The sequence below is a fragment of the Mesocricetus auratus genome, unplaced genomic scaffold (genome assembly GCF_017639785.1).
Source record: "Mesocricetus auratus isolate SY011 unplaced genomic scaffold, BCM_Maur_2.0 Super-Scaffold_100022, whole genome shotgun sequence".
Classification (NCBI taxonomy): Eukaryota; Metazoa; Chordata; class Mammalia; order Rodentia; family Cricetidae; genus Mesocricetus; species Mesocricetus auratus.
In genome coordinates this window covers 16,629,370-16,644,516 of record NW_024429203.1, presented here as the reverse complement: position 1 = coordinate 16,644,516, position 15,147 = coordinate 16,629,370, and the positions used below count along the sequence as shown (strand labels likewise).

General features: G+C 39.1%; 1 protein-coding gene across 1 annotated transcript; it reads left to right on the top strand.

Moving 5' to 3' along the window:
* Positions 1-15: 15 nt before the first annotated feature.
* Spa17 (sperm autoantigenic protein 17) lies at positions 16-11,387 on the top strand. The gene is made up of 5 exons (XM_005069339.4): positions 16-142; positions 1,795-1,975; positions 6,938-7,008; positions 8,520-8,597; positions 11,075-11,387. Exons 2-5 carry the CDS (start codon positions 1,822-1,824, stop codon positions 11,219-11,221), a joined length of 450 nt encoding a protein of 149 aa, XP_005069396.1. The 5' UTR covers positions 16-142; positions 1,795-1,821; the 3' UTR covers positions 11,222-11,387.
* Positions 11,388-15,147: the final 3,760 nt, after the last annotated feature.

Below are 15,147 nucleotides of genomic sequence, written 5' to 3'. Positions count from 1 at the left end.
TCGAGCCTTCAGTGCGCCAAACCTTCCGCTGCTCAGCACAAGGCTCTTCCGGGCCGCCGTAGCTGAAGAAAAAAAAAACGGTTACCCAGCAACGAGATAAAACAACTGGAACCATCCGCACCAGCTTGAAGAGAAAGAAGAGGTGAGGCAGTTTCCCCATTCCCCCCTCTAACGTGGAGGCTTCGCCTTTTCCGTCGTGTGTCCTAGTCTCTCGGCATCCCCGACACACCGGGGACTCCTGGAGTAGATAGGGAGCCCGGAAAGCCCTTTCTTCGCGAATCTGGAACGTTAGGTCGTCGACGTCCCGCCCACGGTTTGACCTGTCCTCCCGTCTACGGCCCGCACTCCCCCCGCCCAATTGAGGGCTTTCACACCCCTCGAAGATTCAATATTTAATCACCTGTTTCCGCCCAAAAGAGAAAGGAATACTCTCCACAGGTCAGGCCTCGCTAAACCTCGAGTCCTCCAGCCTAGGCCCCTCCCAGAGACCCTTCGTGCCTCTCAGGGTACCAAGTGTAATCACGAAGCAGCCCTTACTCAGTGATCCAGGCGCTCTTTGTTACCCACCTATAAGCCAGCCCTTGAGTTACACAATAGAAGGACCAACAAAAGCAGAAAATAAGACGCCCCAGATTTCAAAGGCTTCCGAAACCACGGCCTCTTTCCGAGCCCCATCCCAGAATACAGCGGCGCTTGAAGACATAGGCCGTACTGCAGAAGTGGGGCTGAAAAAGAAAGTGAAATATTATTCAACAATAATGATTTCTAGAACCAAGACTAGTTTTTTTTGTTTTGGTTTTTTTTTTTTTTTTTTTTTTTTGCTTGTTTCGTTGGTTTTGTTTGGTTTGTGGGTTTTTTTTTTTTTTTTTCCCAGACAAGGTTTCTTTGTATAGCCCTGGATGTCCTGGGGCTTGCCCTGTAGACCAGGCAAGCCTAGAACTCATAGATCCACCTGCCTCTGGCTCTGAAATGCTGGGATTAGAGGAATGCTCCATCGTGCCCTGCTAACCAGTTTGCTTTTTAATTTTAAGCGTTAGTTTCTTCTCAGCAATGTAAAAAGGCTTATACTGGCTTCTCAGCAACCATTGTCTTTTAAATTAGTTCGAGCTAACAAAAACAACCCTCACCTTTTAAAGACAGGAAGATGAAGTACTTAATATCTAGTGAAAACTGTGGTTGTCTAACTTTAAAAAACAATTGATTTGCCCAAATTCGTGGATCTGCATTTGTAATGCTATAATTCTTTGGCCACGGTGTCCCACACTTTAATCCCGGCACTTGGAAGACATATAAGTAGGTCGATCTCTGAGTTAGAGAACAGACTGGTCTAAATAGTGAGTCCCAGGACAGCGATGGCAATGTAAAGATACCTACCCTGTCTCAAAAGGAAAAACAAAGCGAAACAAAAACCAATGATTCACGATAGAATTCAAAACTCTGGGAGAAATGGGAGACATGGTAGAAGTCAATTTTGTTTTCATTTATCGAGTGGCATGTGTGCAGAGGTGTAATTCTGGGGACACAGCCTGCCAATGGAAGCGCAAAGGACAGTTGTGACAGTCATTTCTCTCCCTCCACAATGTGGGTTACAGGGATTTCATTCCAGTCTACCTTTACCTACTGAGACAGATTGCTATCAGGCCTAAATTGTATGAACTTTTCTTTGTAAAGCCCAAAATATGTATGTCTGAGAAATAATTTGAGTTGTGACTGTGAATTGCTTTTGTCGTAACTGTGATTATATAATTTAAACTAGACACATTAAAATTAGATACTTTTTTACTGAATCTTCAGGTACCATAGGCAATTCTTTCCAAGGAGATGTCGATTCCTTTCTCCAACACCCACTACCGAATTCCACAAGGATTTGGAAATCTTCTTGAAGGGCTGACACGGGAGATTCTGAGGGAGCAACCAGACAATATACCAGCTTTTGCCGCAGCGTATTTTGAAAACCTTCTAGAAAAAAGAGAGAGTAAGCTCTTTTTAAAAAAAATAGGAATTTTTAACTAAACTAAGCATTCTGTTATGGTAAAACTTATGATTGAGGAATATACCTATCTTCAGCCTGTGACCTCCACACATATGCAAACACAGGTACACACACACACACACACACTCACACACACACACACACACACACACACGAACACCAAAACACATTCATACACAAAAAAGAAAACAGTAACAACAACAAACAGCAAAAACTTAAGATCATGTACATTGTCCAGAAAACCTTTATGAAGCAAGTGCTTTCAAATACAGTTCTTGCTATTTGAAACAGTATGGGCCAGTTCACTCCGCAAGCCAGGCGCAGGCCTTTAATTCCAGCACTTGAGAGAGGCAGAAACAGGCAGATCTTAGTGAGTTCAAGGTCAGCCTGGTCTACAGAGTGATGTCTAGGACAGCCAGGGCTACACAGAGAAACCCTGTCTGGAAAAACAAACAAAAAACCAGGCCATTCTCACTGTATTTCTCATATACGTGGTGTGGAAGGAGGAAGACCTGTTCTATGCATCCCTGCTAGCTGATTGCCTGTTCTTCCTGAAAGGATAATTTGCAGTTTTCTTTAAATCTTGAGTCTTCTCATTTATAAGTGTTATAAAAATAATTCAACGCTCCTTAGATTAAATAAATTGGTTCTCGCTGCAGTATATGAAACTGTTCTTCAACGAAGGCACAGAAACAAACTGCTTTGGCAAGTGAGTTGCCAGCTAGGGAAGGTAATTTACATTCTATGTACTCTCCAGGTCCCATCCTGCAGAGACTAAAGTTCGTGCTAATAGTAACTATTTGATTTCAAGCCAAAGTGAAGCTCCTATACTTCCATTCATAAATACAGTTTCCAAATCCCAACCTTGAAGATTGGTGATGAGGGAGTGATTACAATCATGTTTGTACTGAAAACCATCGTGTTATATAAGTTTTGTTATCATTACTTTGGGCAAAGGAGATTAGAAGTAGCCCCAAGTAAATAGGCATTCCTTTGTAAATCATTTTACTGAGAGAGGAAACCCAGATCAGGGCTGGAATCTAAACCACGCCCGTACACACTGAACAATTCCACCCCCGTCCCTTAGGATCCTACCTTTGAAGAACTGGAAATTTCACCCATTTCCTGACTACTGCTGGTCTGTCCCATATCTAGTCGTGGTGAATATTTGCTGCAAAGTCTACATCATTAGCGGGGAAAGACTATTAAGATCGTTGGATACGAGTACTAGTTTTGTAAACATGAATTTTATTATTACAACATGAATTTTGCAAACTCATGCAGTAAAATCCTTCGGTCATTAGTTTAATTTTAGAACTCAGGAACATACCATTAAAAAATATTTGAGTCATTGTTACCAGGTCACAGTAATAAAAACAATTGATGATGATAAACAATGACTAAAAACCATTTGATAAAAACTTAACCACCACGCCCACTTCCACCTATGTGAACTTCACATGAATTCCCAACTGATGCAGTGTAAGAATTTAGCCTTCCCAAGCAAAGGCAAAATAAGTCATTGTGATTTCTAGTCTGATCTCCCATACTGCAAGATTTCCCTTGTCACCATTTTTCACAGGTAGTTTTCCTCTCCATTCTTTGTGATGGGAAACCTGTTAATAAACAATGTAAATGGTGTGTCAAATCAGTAGGAGAATATGGACTTCTTAAATTATACTGAAATAAGAATAGAAAAACAGAAGAGCATCAGTTCTTTATATCATACATACATATAAATTACAAATTGACTCAAAATTTAAATATGAAAAAACCCATATAGATGCTAAAAGAAAATATAATTCATCAATTAAGAAAACATCTTGCTTGCTAAGTTGCCTTCTTTGTTTAAAACCCAAATGCAACAAGGGAACAGATTGATAGAATTGACAGCATAAAAAGTAAAATTGTATGTGACAAAGCAGCATGAAGAAAACAAAAACACAAATAACAAACTGAGAAAAAATTGCTTGCAATTTACATTCCAGTAAGTTAATAAACCTAATAAAGAGCTTGTAAAAATAGTGTGTTCTAACACATTTATACCAACAAACAGTTCACACAAAGTAAACACAAATAGCCTTTAACATGAAAATTTTGTCAAACTGGGCCATAATAACAATTCAAATCATAGTTTCACTCAACTGGAGATAGAGAGATGGTTTGTGGGTAAAGAACACTTACTGCTCTTCCAGAGGACCCAAGTTCAGATAGCAGTGCCCACTCCTGGCCGCTCACATCTGCCTGTATCTACAGTTCCATGGAATCTGACTTCCTCTTTGTTTCCATAGGCACACACACAAATACACATAAAGAAAAATAGAAGAAATTACACTCAACTACCAACAACCACACCTGCATCATACGGTTAGAGAGGCAAGAGTTTGACAGTATGGTTTGTAGATATGGCTAAAAGACATAAGCCCTATACCCATTCCTACTAGAGATGTAAAATAAAACCTAAAGGAAAGGAATTCTGCAGTATCTGCCAGAATTCCATATTTATTTAACCTGCATCCCAGAAGTTCCACTTCTATGCTTTTTATTATAGTATTATTTGTGAAAACAACCCAAATATTTGAGGGGGTGTTTTAACTTTGTACTGGCCCAACAACAAAGCAAATCCATCTTTAATTAATCCTTCTAAAATTGTGAACCAAAATGAATTGTGAACTCCTCTTTTAAGTTGATCTGTCACAGGTATTGGTGACAGTGTTCAAGGCAGACCAATACATAGAGATATTCTTGAAACTTTGTAACTGTATATTAAAGAATAAATCAAGTAAACATGCTGCTGTTACTGGGAATAAAATTTGGAGTGTAAGAAAAAATAATTTTATACATAGTTTAATAAAAATCCTGTAATCTTGAACTTGAATTTAGAAATCCCAATGTGATCTTAAAATGGAGGCAGCTCAGAGAGTGAAGGCACCTCGTGAAAACCCAGAAGACTGAAGGTCATCTCCAAGACCCTCATGGTGGAAGAACAGGGCTCCTGAAATTTGTCATCTGACTTCCAATCATGTGCCATATCATGTTCTTGCCCATAGAGGTATAGAGACATGCACTCACAAACGCACAGATGCACACACGGTTTTACAGTGTACTTTTTAATGGAAGTAGTTTCTGGCTCCATACATTTAGAAACCTCAAAATCATGACTAACCAAATGTTAGTGGATATATATCCCCTATGTCATCATGTCTGAATAGCATTTCCCATGAACCAGACTTGCAGTGAGTTCTATACACATGGGATAAATAATGTAAGACTGGGCTTTCCATCTAGGAAACAAGCTCCTCATGATTTCTGGGGTTGCTAGAGGAGAATCCAAGCACTTGAATAAGCCACCACTGACCAAATAGTGAACAAAGAGAAAATCGAGTAAAGTAATAAAACTCCATGGACCAGCATTCACCCAAGTTACTAAATGTTTGTGAGTTCATAATGCTCAAATCAGACACAGAACTCATCATTATCAGGCCACCTAGGAAGGTTCTGGGAGCCAGGATGATTATTCTGAAAGCTGGTAAAGGAATCAAACCTGTAACTTTCCTTTTTTGTAAGAGCCATATTTCAGGGTAACCAAATGGTTGGCTGTTTTCTTTCTTGAGTCCACCTCAAAATAAGTACTGATTAATTTAGAACATTATCATCTTGTACCCCTAAATAAGTTAAGGACCAATCATCAGGAGCCCATAAAATTTATTTAAAAGCTAGAGAGAGCAGGATATGACTTATCTTCTGAGATTAAGTAGCACTATCAATGAGTATTTTTGCCAAAACAATCAAACCTAAATCAGATGAAGCCTGCAAATCGAACTACCAGTCTACAGGGAATTCAAGGGCAAGTGACCCTGTTAAAATCCCCTGTGGAGACAGTCAGAAATATCTGCACTGGAAAATTCCAAGGGAAAACTGGCCCAATTTCATCAACAAACAATTTGCACAGAAAAAATGATGGTGAATTTTCCACTACAAATTCTTTAAAAGGCAAAACAAAAGACATTGTGTGTCCATTTTGAGCCTCTGATATGACCAAGCTAAATAACTATATTAGACAGTGGGGACAATTTTGGATAGTTGGCTAGATACAGGATGATTGTAAGGAGCTGTTAATATTTTAGATGTGACAATGGTACATGCTTATATTTTAAAGTCTATTTTAGAGATACAAATTTAAGTATCTGTAGATTAAATTAATATGGTGCTTGGAGCTGGTCTGAAAACTAACCAGAAGAAAATGTGTAGGTAAAATGATTTGATCGCTGTAGTCTCTAGGTGATACACACATGGGCTTGCTAAGAGAATCCTACTTTTGGAGTTTGAAATTCGTCATGATAGCAAATTAAATTATCTTGGATGGAAATGCTTGTTGTTGATGGTAGCTGTCTACATAGTGTGTGTCATTTGAAAACCCTCCCTGTTTTTCACTTTTCCAGTCTCCTTACCATATTTCTCGTGCTTTTATGCATGTTTTATGTGTCTATTTATTTAAAATATTGACATTTGTTCTTTCTCTCCCATTTCCTTATGAGTAAATGTCCCTTAAAGACTCATTCAGTGTTAAACTAGTCATCATATATTTAGTAATTATTTGTGGAGCTGGAGAGATGACTCAGAGGTTAAGAGCACTGATTACTCTTCCAGGGGTCCTGAGTTCAATTCCCAGCAACCACATGGTGGCTCACAACCATCTACAATTTAATCTGGTGCCCTCTTCTGACATGTAGGCAGAATACTGTATATATAATAAATAAATAAATCTTTGAAAAAATAATAGTAATTATTTGTGCCTGAGGCACTGGAATGTTCAATGTCAGGAAGATTTTAAGCTGTCAGTAAAGAACCTATGATTTGAAACAAGAATCTTGTGTTCCTGTTATTGTTCTTGATTTACTATAATGAACACAAAATAAGTATAAAACTATTTTTGTTATTTAGAGACCAGCTTTGATCCAGCAGAATGGGGGGCTAAGCTAGAGGACCGCTTCTATAACAACCACGCATTCAAGGTATAGTCCTATGAATCTGCCAGATGTGGCTATATTTTTTCTATTCATAAAAGAAATTGTTATGGTCTCCCCAATTTTTGAGAAGTGTGACAAGCATTATTAAAAACTTAACAGAACATCTTTATAATGAGAACTCTTCTCAATGATCTGAATTGAGTACTGATACTTAGGATGAATTTAAAGATGGCGAACGGGAGAAGGAGCTTGATCAACACACAGTTACTCCCCTCCCTGTTATTCTTTAAACTTTATTGAACATCACAAAAGAAAACCATTAGTCCAACTTCTTCATTTCCCTGGTACAAAAGGATTACTTTGGTGTGTGTGTGTGTGTGTGTGTGTGTGTGTGTGTGTGTGTGTGTGTGTGTGTGCCCGCCTTTAATCTCAGGACTCGAGGCAGAGGCAGGCAGATTTCTGAGTTCTAGGCCAGCCTGATGTACAGAGCAAGTTCCAGGACAACCAGGGCTACACAGACAAACCCTGTCTCAAAACAGCAATAGCAACAACCACAAAAGACAATAAATTAAAAAATTTTAGAGTACTAGTACTATTCTAGACAGCCTGGGAAATACCATTTTCTCAGATGTAGACTCAAGCGACATTGACAACCTCCAGGTTTTAATGTTCTCCAGTAGATTTGGAGAATGTTTTTGTAGAAGCTGTTACTTTGCACTCAAAAGTGAATTTCTATCCATTTACTCCTGCATGTATGAGGTGGTTCCTTTTATTTCTAGTTTTACCAGATTATCTTTATCAGATTATTGTTTTTGATTGAAATGAAAGAGATAATGTTGGAAATGTTATGTCCTTGTGTCACATAGAAATTCAAGGAGTTTCTTTTACTTTGGGTTTTCAGGGTTTTAAGTTATTCATTTACATATCCTCAGTTTCCGGTTTTCTGTGTTAGAGTTTCTTTCTGAGGCAGCGAGTGAGCAGTGTCTCCTTTATAGAAGACTGGACTACTTATGTCAGGACAGGCTGAGCTGACTCCTTCTTTGTACATATATCTTTTCCCAAAGTGAAACTGACTTCCTCCGTTTCACATAGTATTGTATATTAATTGCACAAATTAATGGTTGACATTTATATGCATGCACATAAGGTGCTTTGATCATGTTTATCCTCTGTTACCATCTCTTCCCAAATCCCCTTCTCTTCTGCAATAATGACTTAGTCTTTAATGTATAATTGTCACTAAAGTCAACCTGGCTTCCTACTAAGTAATACACTGACTGCTGTTTTATTGCTATTGTAGAGACTATAAATTTCTTTTTCATACTGTCCTCAAGATTTATTACCAAACCTTCAGTGTGAGGCAGTGATTTGTTCCCTCAGTTTTCATTCCTTTTTTTCCAATACAAATTCTTGTTTTAAAAAAAAACAAACTTATATATCTTTAATTCCTCATGCTTCTCAATACTGTAACTTCCAGTTTCTCTTATGCAGCTTGGTCTGTCCAGAGTTTGCTATCTTCAAAACAATGCCTTTATGGCCCTCTCTTTTCTTTCTAGGACCAAGAACAAACTGAGAAATGTGAACAAGAAATGGCCAAGTCATCAGGAAGAGAAGAAACACCAGTTACAGCCTTTGTATGTAGTATTTTTCATTTACTTTTGTATTCCTACACACAATGGCATTACTAAGTTCAAAGTTGTGTACAAAATATATATCAGCATACCAGTTATTATTGAAATTAGAATCATGCTTTCTAGATGGTTAACATCAGTGATAAGCTGGCAGATTATTTTCATAAACCCATTCTTCCCTTTAAAAATCTAGATCAGACAATCTTTCCATGGGAAAGAGGCAGACAGATCAACTTGGAACCTTATCTCATCTTTCAAATTAATATTCTCCTTTGGGCAAAGGTTAGAGATAATTAAAGGAAAACAATTACATACCACCAAATAAAATGGCCTTACACAGTATGACTTACTCATGTTCCCTGCAAGTTCTTCTATAGAAATGCTTGCCTGCCTTGATATTCTACATCCAAGCCACACTCAAATAGGAAACTCCACCCACAAAGATACTACCTATCTCTATTCAGTGGTGTGCTAAAGCCATTACTTGGAGATAATTGTGTATAATGCAACAAACATCAATTTGATAACTTAAAACCAGTCATCTAAGTGTATTGAGACTAAGATAAACACTACAAACCAGAACTTTGGTGCTATTTAGGAGGGCGATATTTTTTGGTTCTATTATTTCTCTGTAGAGCCAGTTAAACATTTACCAGAACATCACTGCCTATATTCTTCATAGTCCAAACTACGGAAAACCAGGCTTTCCCTGGTAGTGGTGGCAGCAGCACAAGCCTTTAATCCCAGCATTTGAGAGACAGATCCCTGTGAGTTTAAGGCCAGACTGCTCTACAGAGCTAGTTCTAGGACAGCCAAGGTTACACAAAGTAACCCTGTCTCAAAAAAAGGAGGAGGAGGAGGAGGAGGAAGAGGATCAGGTTTTGTGTAAAAGAATTGATTCTGTACGATTTTAGAGTTCAAACCTTTGAGTTCTTTTTCGTGTCCTAGTATCTCAGTTAGCAATTTTGATACCTAAAATGAACATACCCTACTGAGATACAACCTTTCCTTACATTATTTAACTATTCTAGAATAATACTGATACAATCCAATTAGTCTAACAGTGGCATCAGATGTAATAGGAATTCAGGGATATAGAAAGACAGAAACATTTCCTTATTTTTCTTATAGATGCTCTTTTATAAGCTGTTATAAGTTTGTGTTACTGTTTCATTGATTTTTGACTTAATAGTAATTCACTTGCCCATATTAGAGAATCATCTCAAAGAATTTTATGCCAGTCTATTTGTACTTAAAGTTTAAGAGCTAAACTTAGCCGGGTGGTGGTGGCGCACGCCTTTAATCCCAGTACTTGGGAGGCAGAGACAGGAGGATCTCTGTGAGTTCAAGACCAGCCTGGTCTACATGAGTTAGTTCTAGAACAGCCTCCAAAGCCATGGAGAAACTCGGTCTTGGAAAAAAAATTTTAAGAGATTAACTTAACTCATTGTAATGGAGGGGATTGAACAGCTCAAAGATCCGTCAATTGTTTACTGAATGACTAAATCTCTGGTGAGTGATATCAGTACAATGGAACACAGTGGCTATGTCCCTCCCATTAAAACTGAACAAAATTATATATGAAATAATAGCAAAGCAAAGAGAATCCGAATATGTTGGTTCATGGGGAAAGTAGCTGTAGAGCACTCCAATTAGTATGGCTTTGTCTTAAAATGAAAAACAAATGTGTCTCATGTAAATGGACTCATAAATAGAGAAATATACACAGAGACACATAACCTACAATAATGGTTACTTTTTAGGAGCAATATCAGGGGAAGTGAAAATGTTTCAACTTTTCACTACAAGTGATAACTTGAGGTTTTTTAATGTGTGCTTATCATCTTTGTAACTTAACAAAGAAATATTAAGGGCCATATATATTTTCATTTCATATATTCATACATTTAGGATCCATGAATTTTGCCATCTATACCTAAATTTAAAAGCAAAAGAAGAAACCGTATGTCCCTGTTTAGCCAACTCTGATAAGTCCAATATTAATAAACTGACTTTCTCTTTGATGTTCCACCTTAAATGTGTGATTTTGACTGTCTAAACATTTAGAAATTAGAATTAACATTTTTATCCATCTTACATAATCACAATTACTTCAAGACAGCACATGTACTGATGTTAACACTGACACAGTACTTCAAGGATTCTTTCTTGCTTCCCCACCCTAAACACAATGTTATTTCTCAGGCAACTTTAAATAGGTGCTGTCTGGGAACAAGAGAAAAGAAGCTGGCAATGATCTTGTATTAAGACATATTAAAGAGTGGCAAGCTGAATGCCTGCTCTTTAGGCATTCAGCCTTTGGTACACACACAATGTGATAATGTCTAAAATCCCCCCAGGAAGCAACAGCCCTCAAATGGTTGCATTTGTAAATCAGTTAAATCTATACATTCATTTCTGCGGCATCAAAAAAAGCAGCATTCTGGAAATGTCTCTCACTTTGTCTCCTCTCAATGAAGGAGGAGTCTGCTGAGGAAGAAAGAGAAAAGGAAGAGTTCGCTGCTCTCAAAATCCAGTCAGCCTTCCGGGGACATGTAGCCAGAGAAGAGGTAAAGAAAATGAAGTCAGACAAAGGCGACCAAGAGAAAGAAGAGGACAACGAGTGAGGACACTGGCTTTACCCCCAGGAAACATGAGAAAGTCATCAAATCCATCAGTGTTGCGATTGTCATTTTTTCTCAGTAAGGAAATGTGATGTTGTGGAATAACATTTGTTGCTGTTGTGAAAATCTGTCATGAGCATTTGTTTAATAAACATGCCATTGAAGCACACCCTTTGAATTTCCCTGGGAACAGGGTTGACTCTTCTTTTCCCCAGCCTGGGTCTAAACACCTGGAATTGAGCTTCGCAGTACCTGAGGCTCCAGACCTCGGGTTACGTGGTCTGATAGCTGCGAGTAAAGCTGCTCTGCTAACCCTGGAATCTGAGCTTCATGTTTCTCCTCTGCTGATAACTTCGCTTCCTTTGAAACACACTCTGCTTTCTGTTTTTTTCTTGGTGATGGTGGTAATGACCCTGAACCCTGACTGAGCTATGTACTGAGCCCTAAGGTTTTTTAATGGTTTGAGTTGTTATAAAGGTAATAGGATTGTACCTTCCCCAGTGATGTTCAGTTGCCATAGCAAGCAATCACTCACTGAAAAGGTATGGGTCATCATCTTCACATGCTGGACTAGTGGTAAATATTTGCTGCATCAGCCACACAACCTATAGTTTTTGTTTGCTTTGTCTTCTTGAGACAACTTGAGTCTATAGCCATCCCTAAAAGTCTCTTTTGCTGATTACTATTACTCCAACCACTAGACACTGATGGCCCTCTTAAACCCAAGCACAGGGCTCCTTTTTAATATTCACCTGTGCATGTCATCCAGTCTCATGACTGCATAAACCTCTCCGTGTAATTACCAGAACTTGCTTCCCTCCAACTCTAACCTTGTATAGCCAACTGCCTACCTATCATTCCTATTGGGATGTAAGGTTTCTCAAAACAAACTTGCAGAACAACTCCTGATATTGCCACATCTAGGCTGTAGTTCTCTTGGTGTTTTCCTCCTGAGAAAATAGTGTTCTATGTAGTCTGGAGAATGATCTATGATAGCTATACTTTCAGTTTGAATAAGTGAGTTTATTAAGTATATATGTCTAACATAAAAGAATAAATAGGGGTAGATGATAGAGGTAGATAGACAGACAGGAAGGCAAGCAGGCATGCAGACATTGAATGCTTAAAACCCCTAGCAGAAATCAACTAGTAAGTCCCATTGAGGCAGCCAGCTAGAGTTCCTGGTAGAGAGAATCCTGGGCAAGAGCAGTGTCCCCTCTGGTGAGGCTTCTAAGTGAAATCACAAAGTGCAACAGATACAGATGGCATCATCAAATTGGGCATTCACTCCATCCAGCAGAAACCAACTAGAGAAATTGAGGCTGTCAGTTGGAGTTCCTAGTTGAGCTTCCTGTCCATGGATGAGATTTTCCATTGGTGAACTTCTTCTGGTTTCTCCCTACATGGTGGGACAAAGAGTAGTAACATCCACTGGAGATACTTTGCCTTCTATCTAGCTGGTTTCAAGGGAAAGGTTTTACTTGTGGGCTGTTTTGAGATTCTCTTCTCTCCCTGTCACATAGTTATGTGGCAGCCCATTCTCAGACAAGGGATACTTTTTCTGTCTTATTTTTGTTTTTTGGAGACATGTTCTCACGATGTAGCTCTAGCTGTCTGGAACTCACTATATAGACCTATATAGAGCAGGCAGGCCTTGAACTCACATAGATTCACTTGCCACTGCCTCCAGAGTGCTGGGACTAAAGGCGTGCACCCCTACACTTGGTTTGGAGGACACTTTTGAGACAGACATGTATGAAAATGGAGGGCGGGGCAACCAGCTTCCAGGGCTAGCTTCTCATTGACTTCAAACAACACGTGATAACTTGCTAACATAATGTACATTGCAAATTGCCACTCTATTCTTCCATTCTTCCTGTCCCAAATCTCCATATTCACCCTTAACTTATCACTTTTCCCCCATCAAATCTGTGGGGTCTACCTATAAAGTATACCCAGAAGCTAAACACATCTCACCACTCCCATTGTAGCAGATTGATTCTAGTTCCTATCATCTCTTTACTCCACTAGTTTTAATATCAAGGCATACCATGTGCTCTAATCTCAGAGTCACCAGTGCCTTTGCTGAAAACCCCAGACAAGCCCTTCCCATGATGGCTGCAGAAGCAAAAGCAGGAAGACCACAGGCAAATATTTCAAGTGTTTGCACTTGTCACTCGTTCTCTATCCCATTGACCAAAGAAAGTCATTTGGCCAAATACAAAGTCAAAAGGATAACCCCTTGCCTATTTGCAGCATAGCAAAAAGACTCTTATGCAAAACACTTCTAGTTTAGGGTAGGGAGTAATGGAGACCAATTTAACTTAACGATAGTCTGCTTTTTCTGGGTTATAATTGCATCCTCCCCACATGCAAAATACATGCACTCTTGATCCTAACCCCCCAAAAGGTCCATTAAATCTTTAAAGCCTAGGAGCCTATGATCTCTACCAGGTCCAGGTATGCCTTTTCCTGATCGAGGAAACTTTAAATTTAAAAAAAAAAAAAGCAAATAGCAGTCACAATGATGGAATTCTACTGAATAATCAGGTTCCTGTGTAAGGTGAAAGGTAGAACACCGTTTTATGAATAGACACCTGATCTGTCCCCTGTTCCTGGATCCTGTGTTTTCCTCCAGTATTTGCAAAGGACAAAGGGGTTTCTCAAGCAGCTTCCTGTTTGTAGGAAATCGATGCGCCAAGGGGCTGTTTGTAACTTACATGGGTTTTTCTCTCTTCCAGTTGAAGTTAATACTTAAATGACTTCTTGGCTTTCTTATTTTTGTTTTGTACGTATGGGTGTTTTGCATGCATGTATGTATGTGCACCAACTGTGTGTCTGATGCCTTTGAAGGACAGAAAAGATGCCCTGAAAATGGAATTAGAGATGGCTGTGAGCTGCCACATAAGTGCTCAAAATGGGACCTGTGTCCTTTGCTGAGATGTCTCTCCAGGCCTGGTGGTAATACCTGTGCCAATAAAATTATCTTTAAAATTAGTGACGTTCCTATGTATTTGACTACCGTCAACTCTATGTACTAAAAACTGGAACATCTTATTTTTTCTTTTAAGATTTTCAAGAATTGAAACCAAATTTCAATAAAACTCTTGTCTGCAATATCTAACTAATCTCTCTGCTTCTACTCTGTCTTCGAATTCTCTACACACACACACACACACACACACACACACACACACACACACAATGATTTAATTACAGAGTCTCAGAAGGGTATGCCATTAGTAAGAAGGAGAATCAGGAAATCCAGTCATCTAATTCAGTCAGAATCTGAAGACTGAAGAGAACCAGGTGTAATTAATGTAATTAGTCCAAGGTCAAAGGCCTGACATCAGGAAAGTGCCTGTGCTGTAAGTCCTGGAGTTCCAAAGGTCTCAGCCCAGGAGCTCTGGTGTCTAAGGCCAAAAGAAGATGGATTACCCCAGCTCTATGAGAGAGAATTCACTCTTCCTTTGCACTTTCATTCTGTGGAGGCCCTGTGGTGAGGATATACCTACCTCCCTTAGTATGCTTGCTGATTTACATGCTGAGCACCACTAGAAAAAACCATAAATATGTTTGGATGAGCTGTCTGGGCATTCCTTAACCCAGTCAAATGTGTACACAAAATTACACATGCATCCACCCCCAAAACCTCCGGCCCTATGAAATGTCCCTCTGCTTAGACCCTCAATGGCTTCTCATTACACCGAGAGTACTAGCTGAAAACACCATAATAGTCCACAAAGGCCTTTGCAGATCTGCTTATTTCCAGCCCCACTTTGTTTATTCACTGGGATCCAGACACACTGACATCAGCATCTTCCTCAGACATTCTAGGCTTGCTTTCATCTTAGGGATTTTGTGTGTGTTGTTCCCTGAATCTCTGCGGAATGCTTTTTACCAGATACCATCTCAGTTCAGGTCTTTAC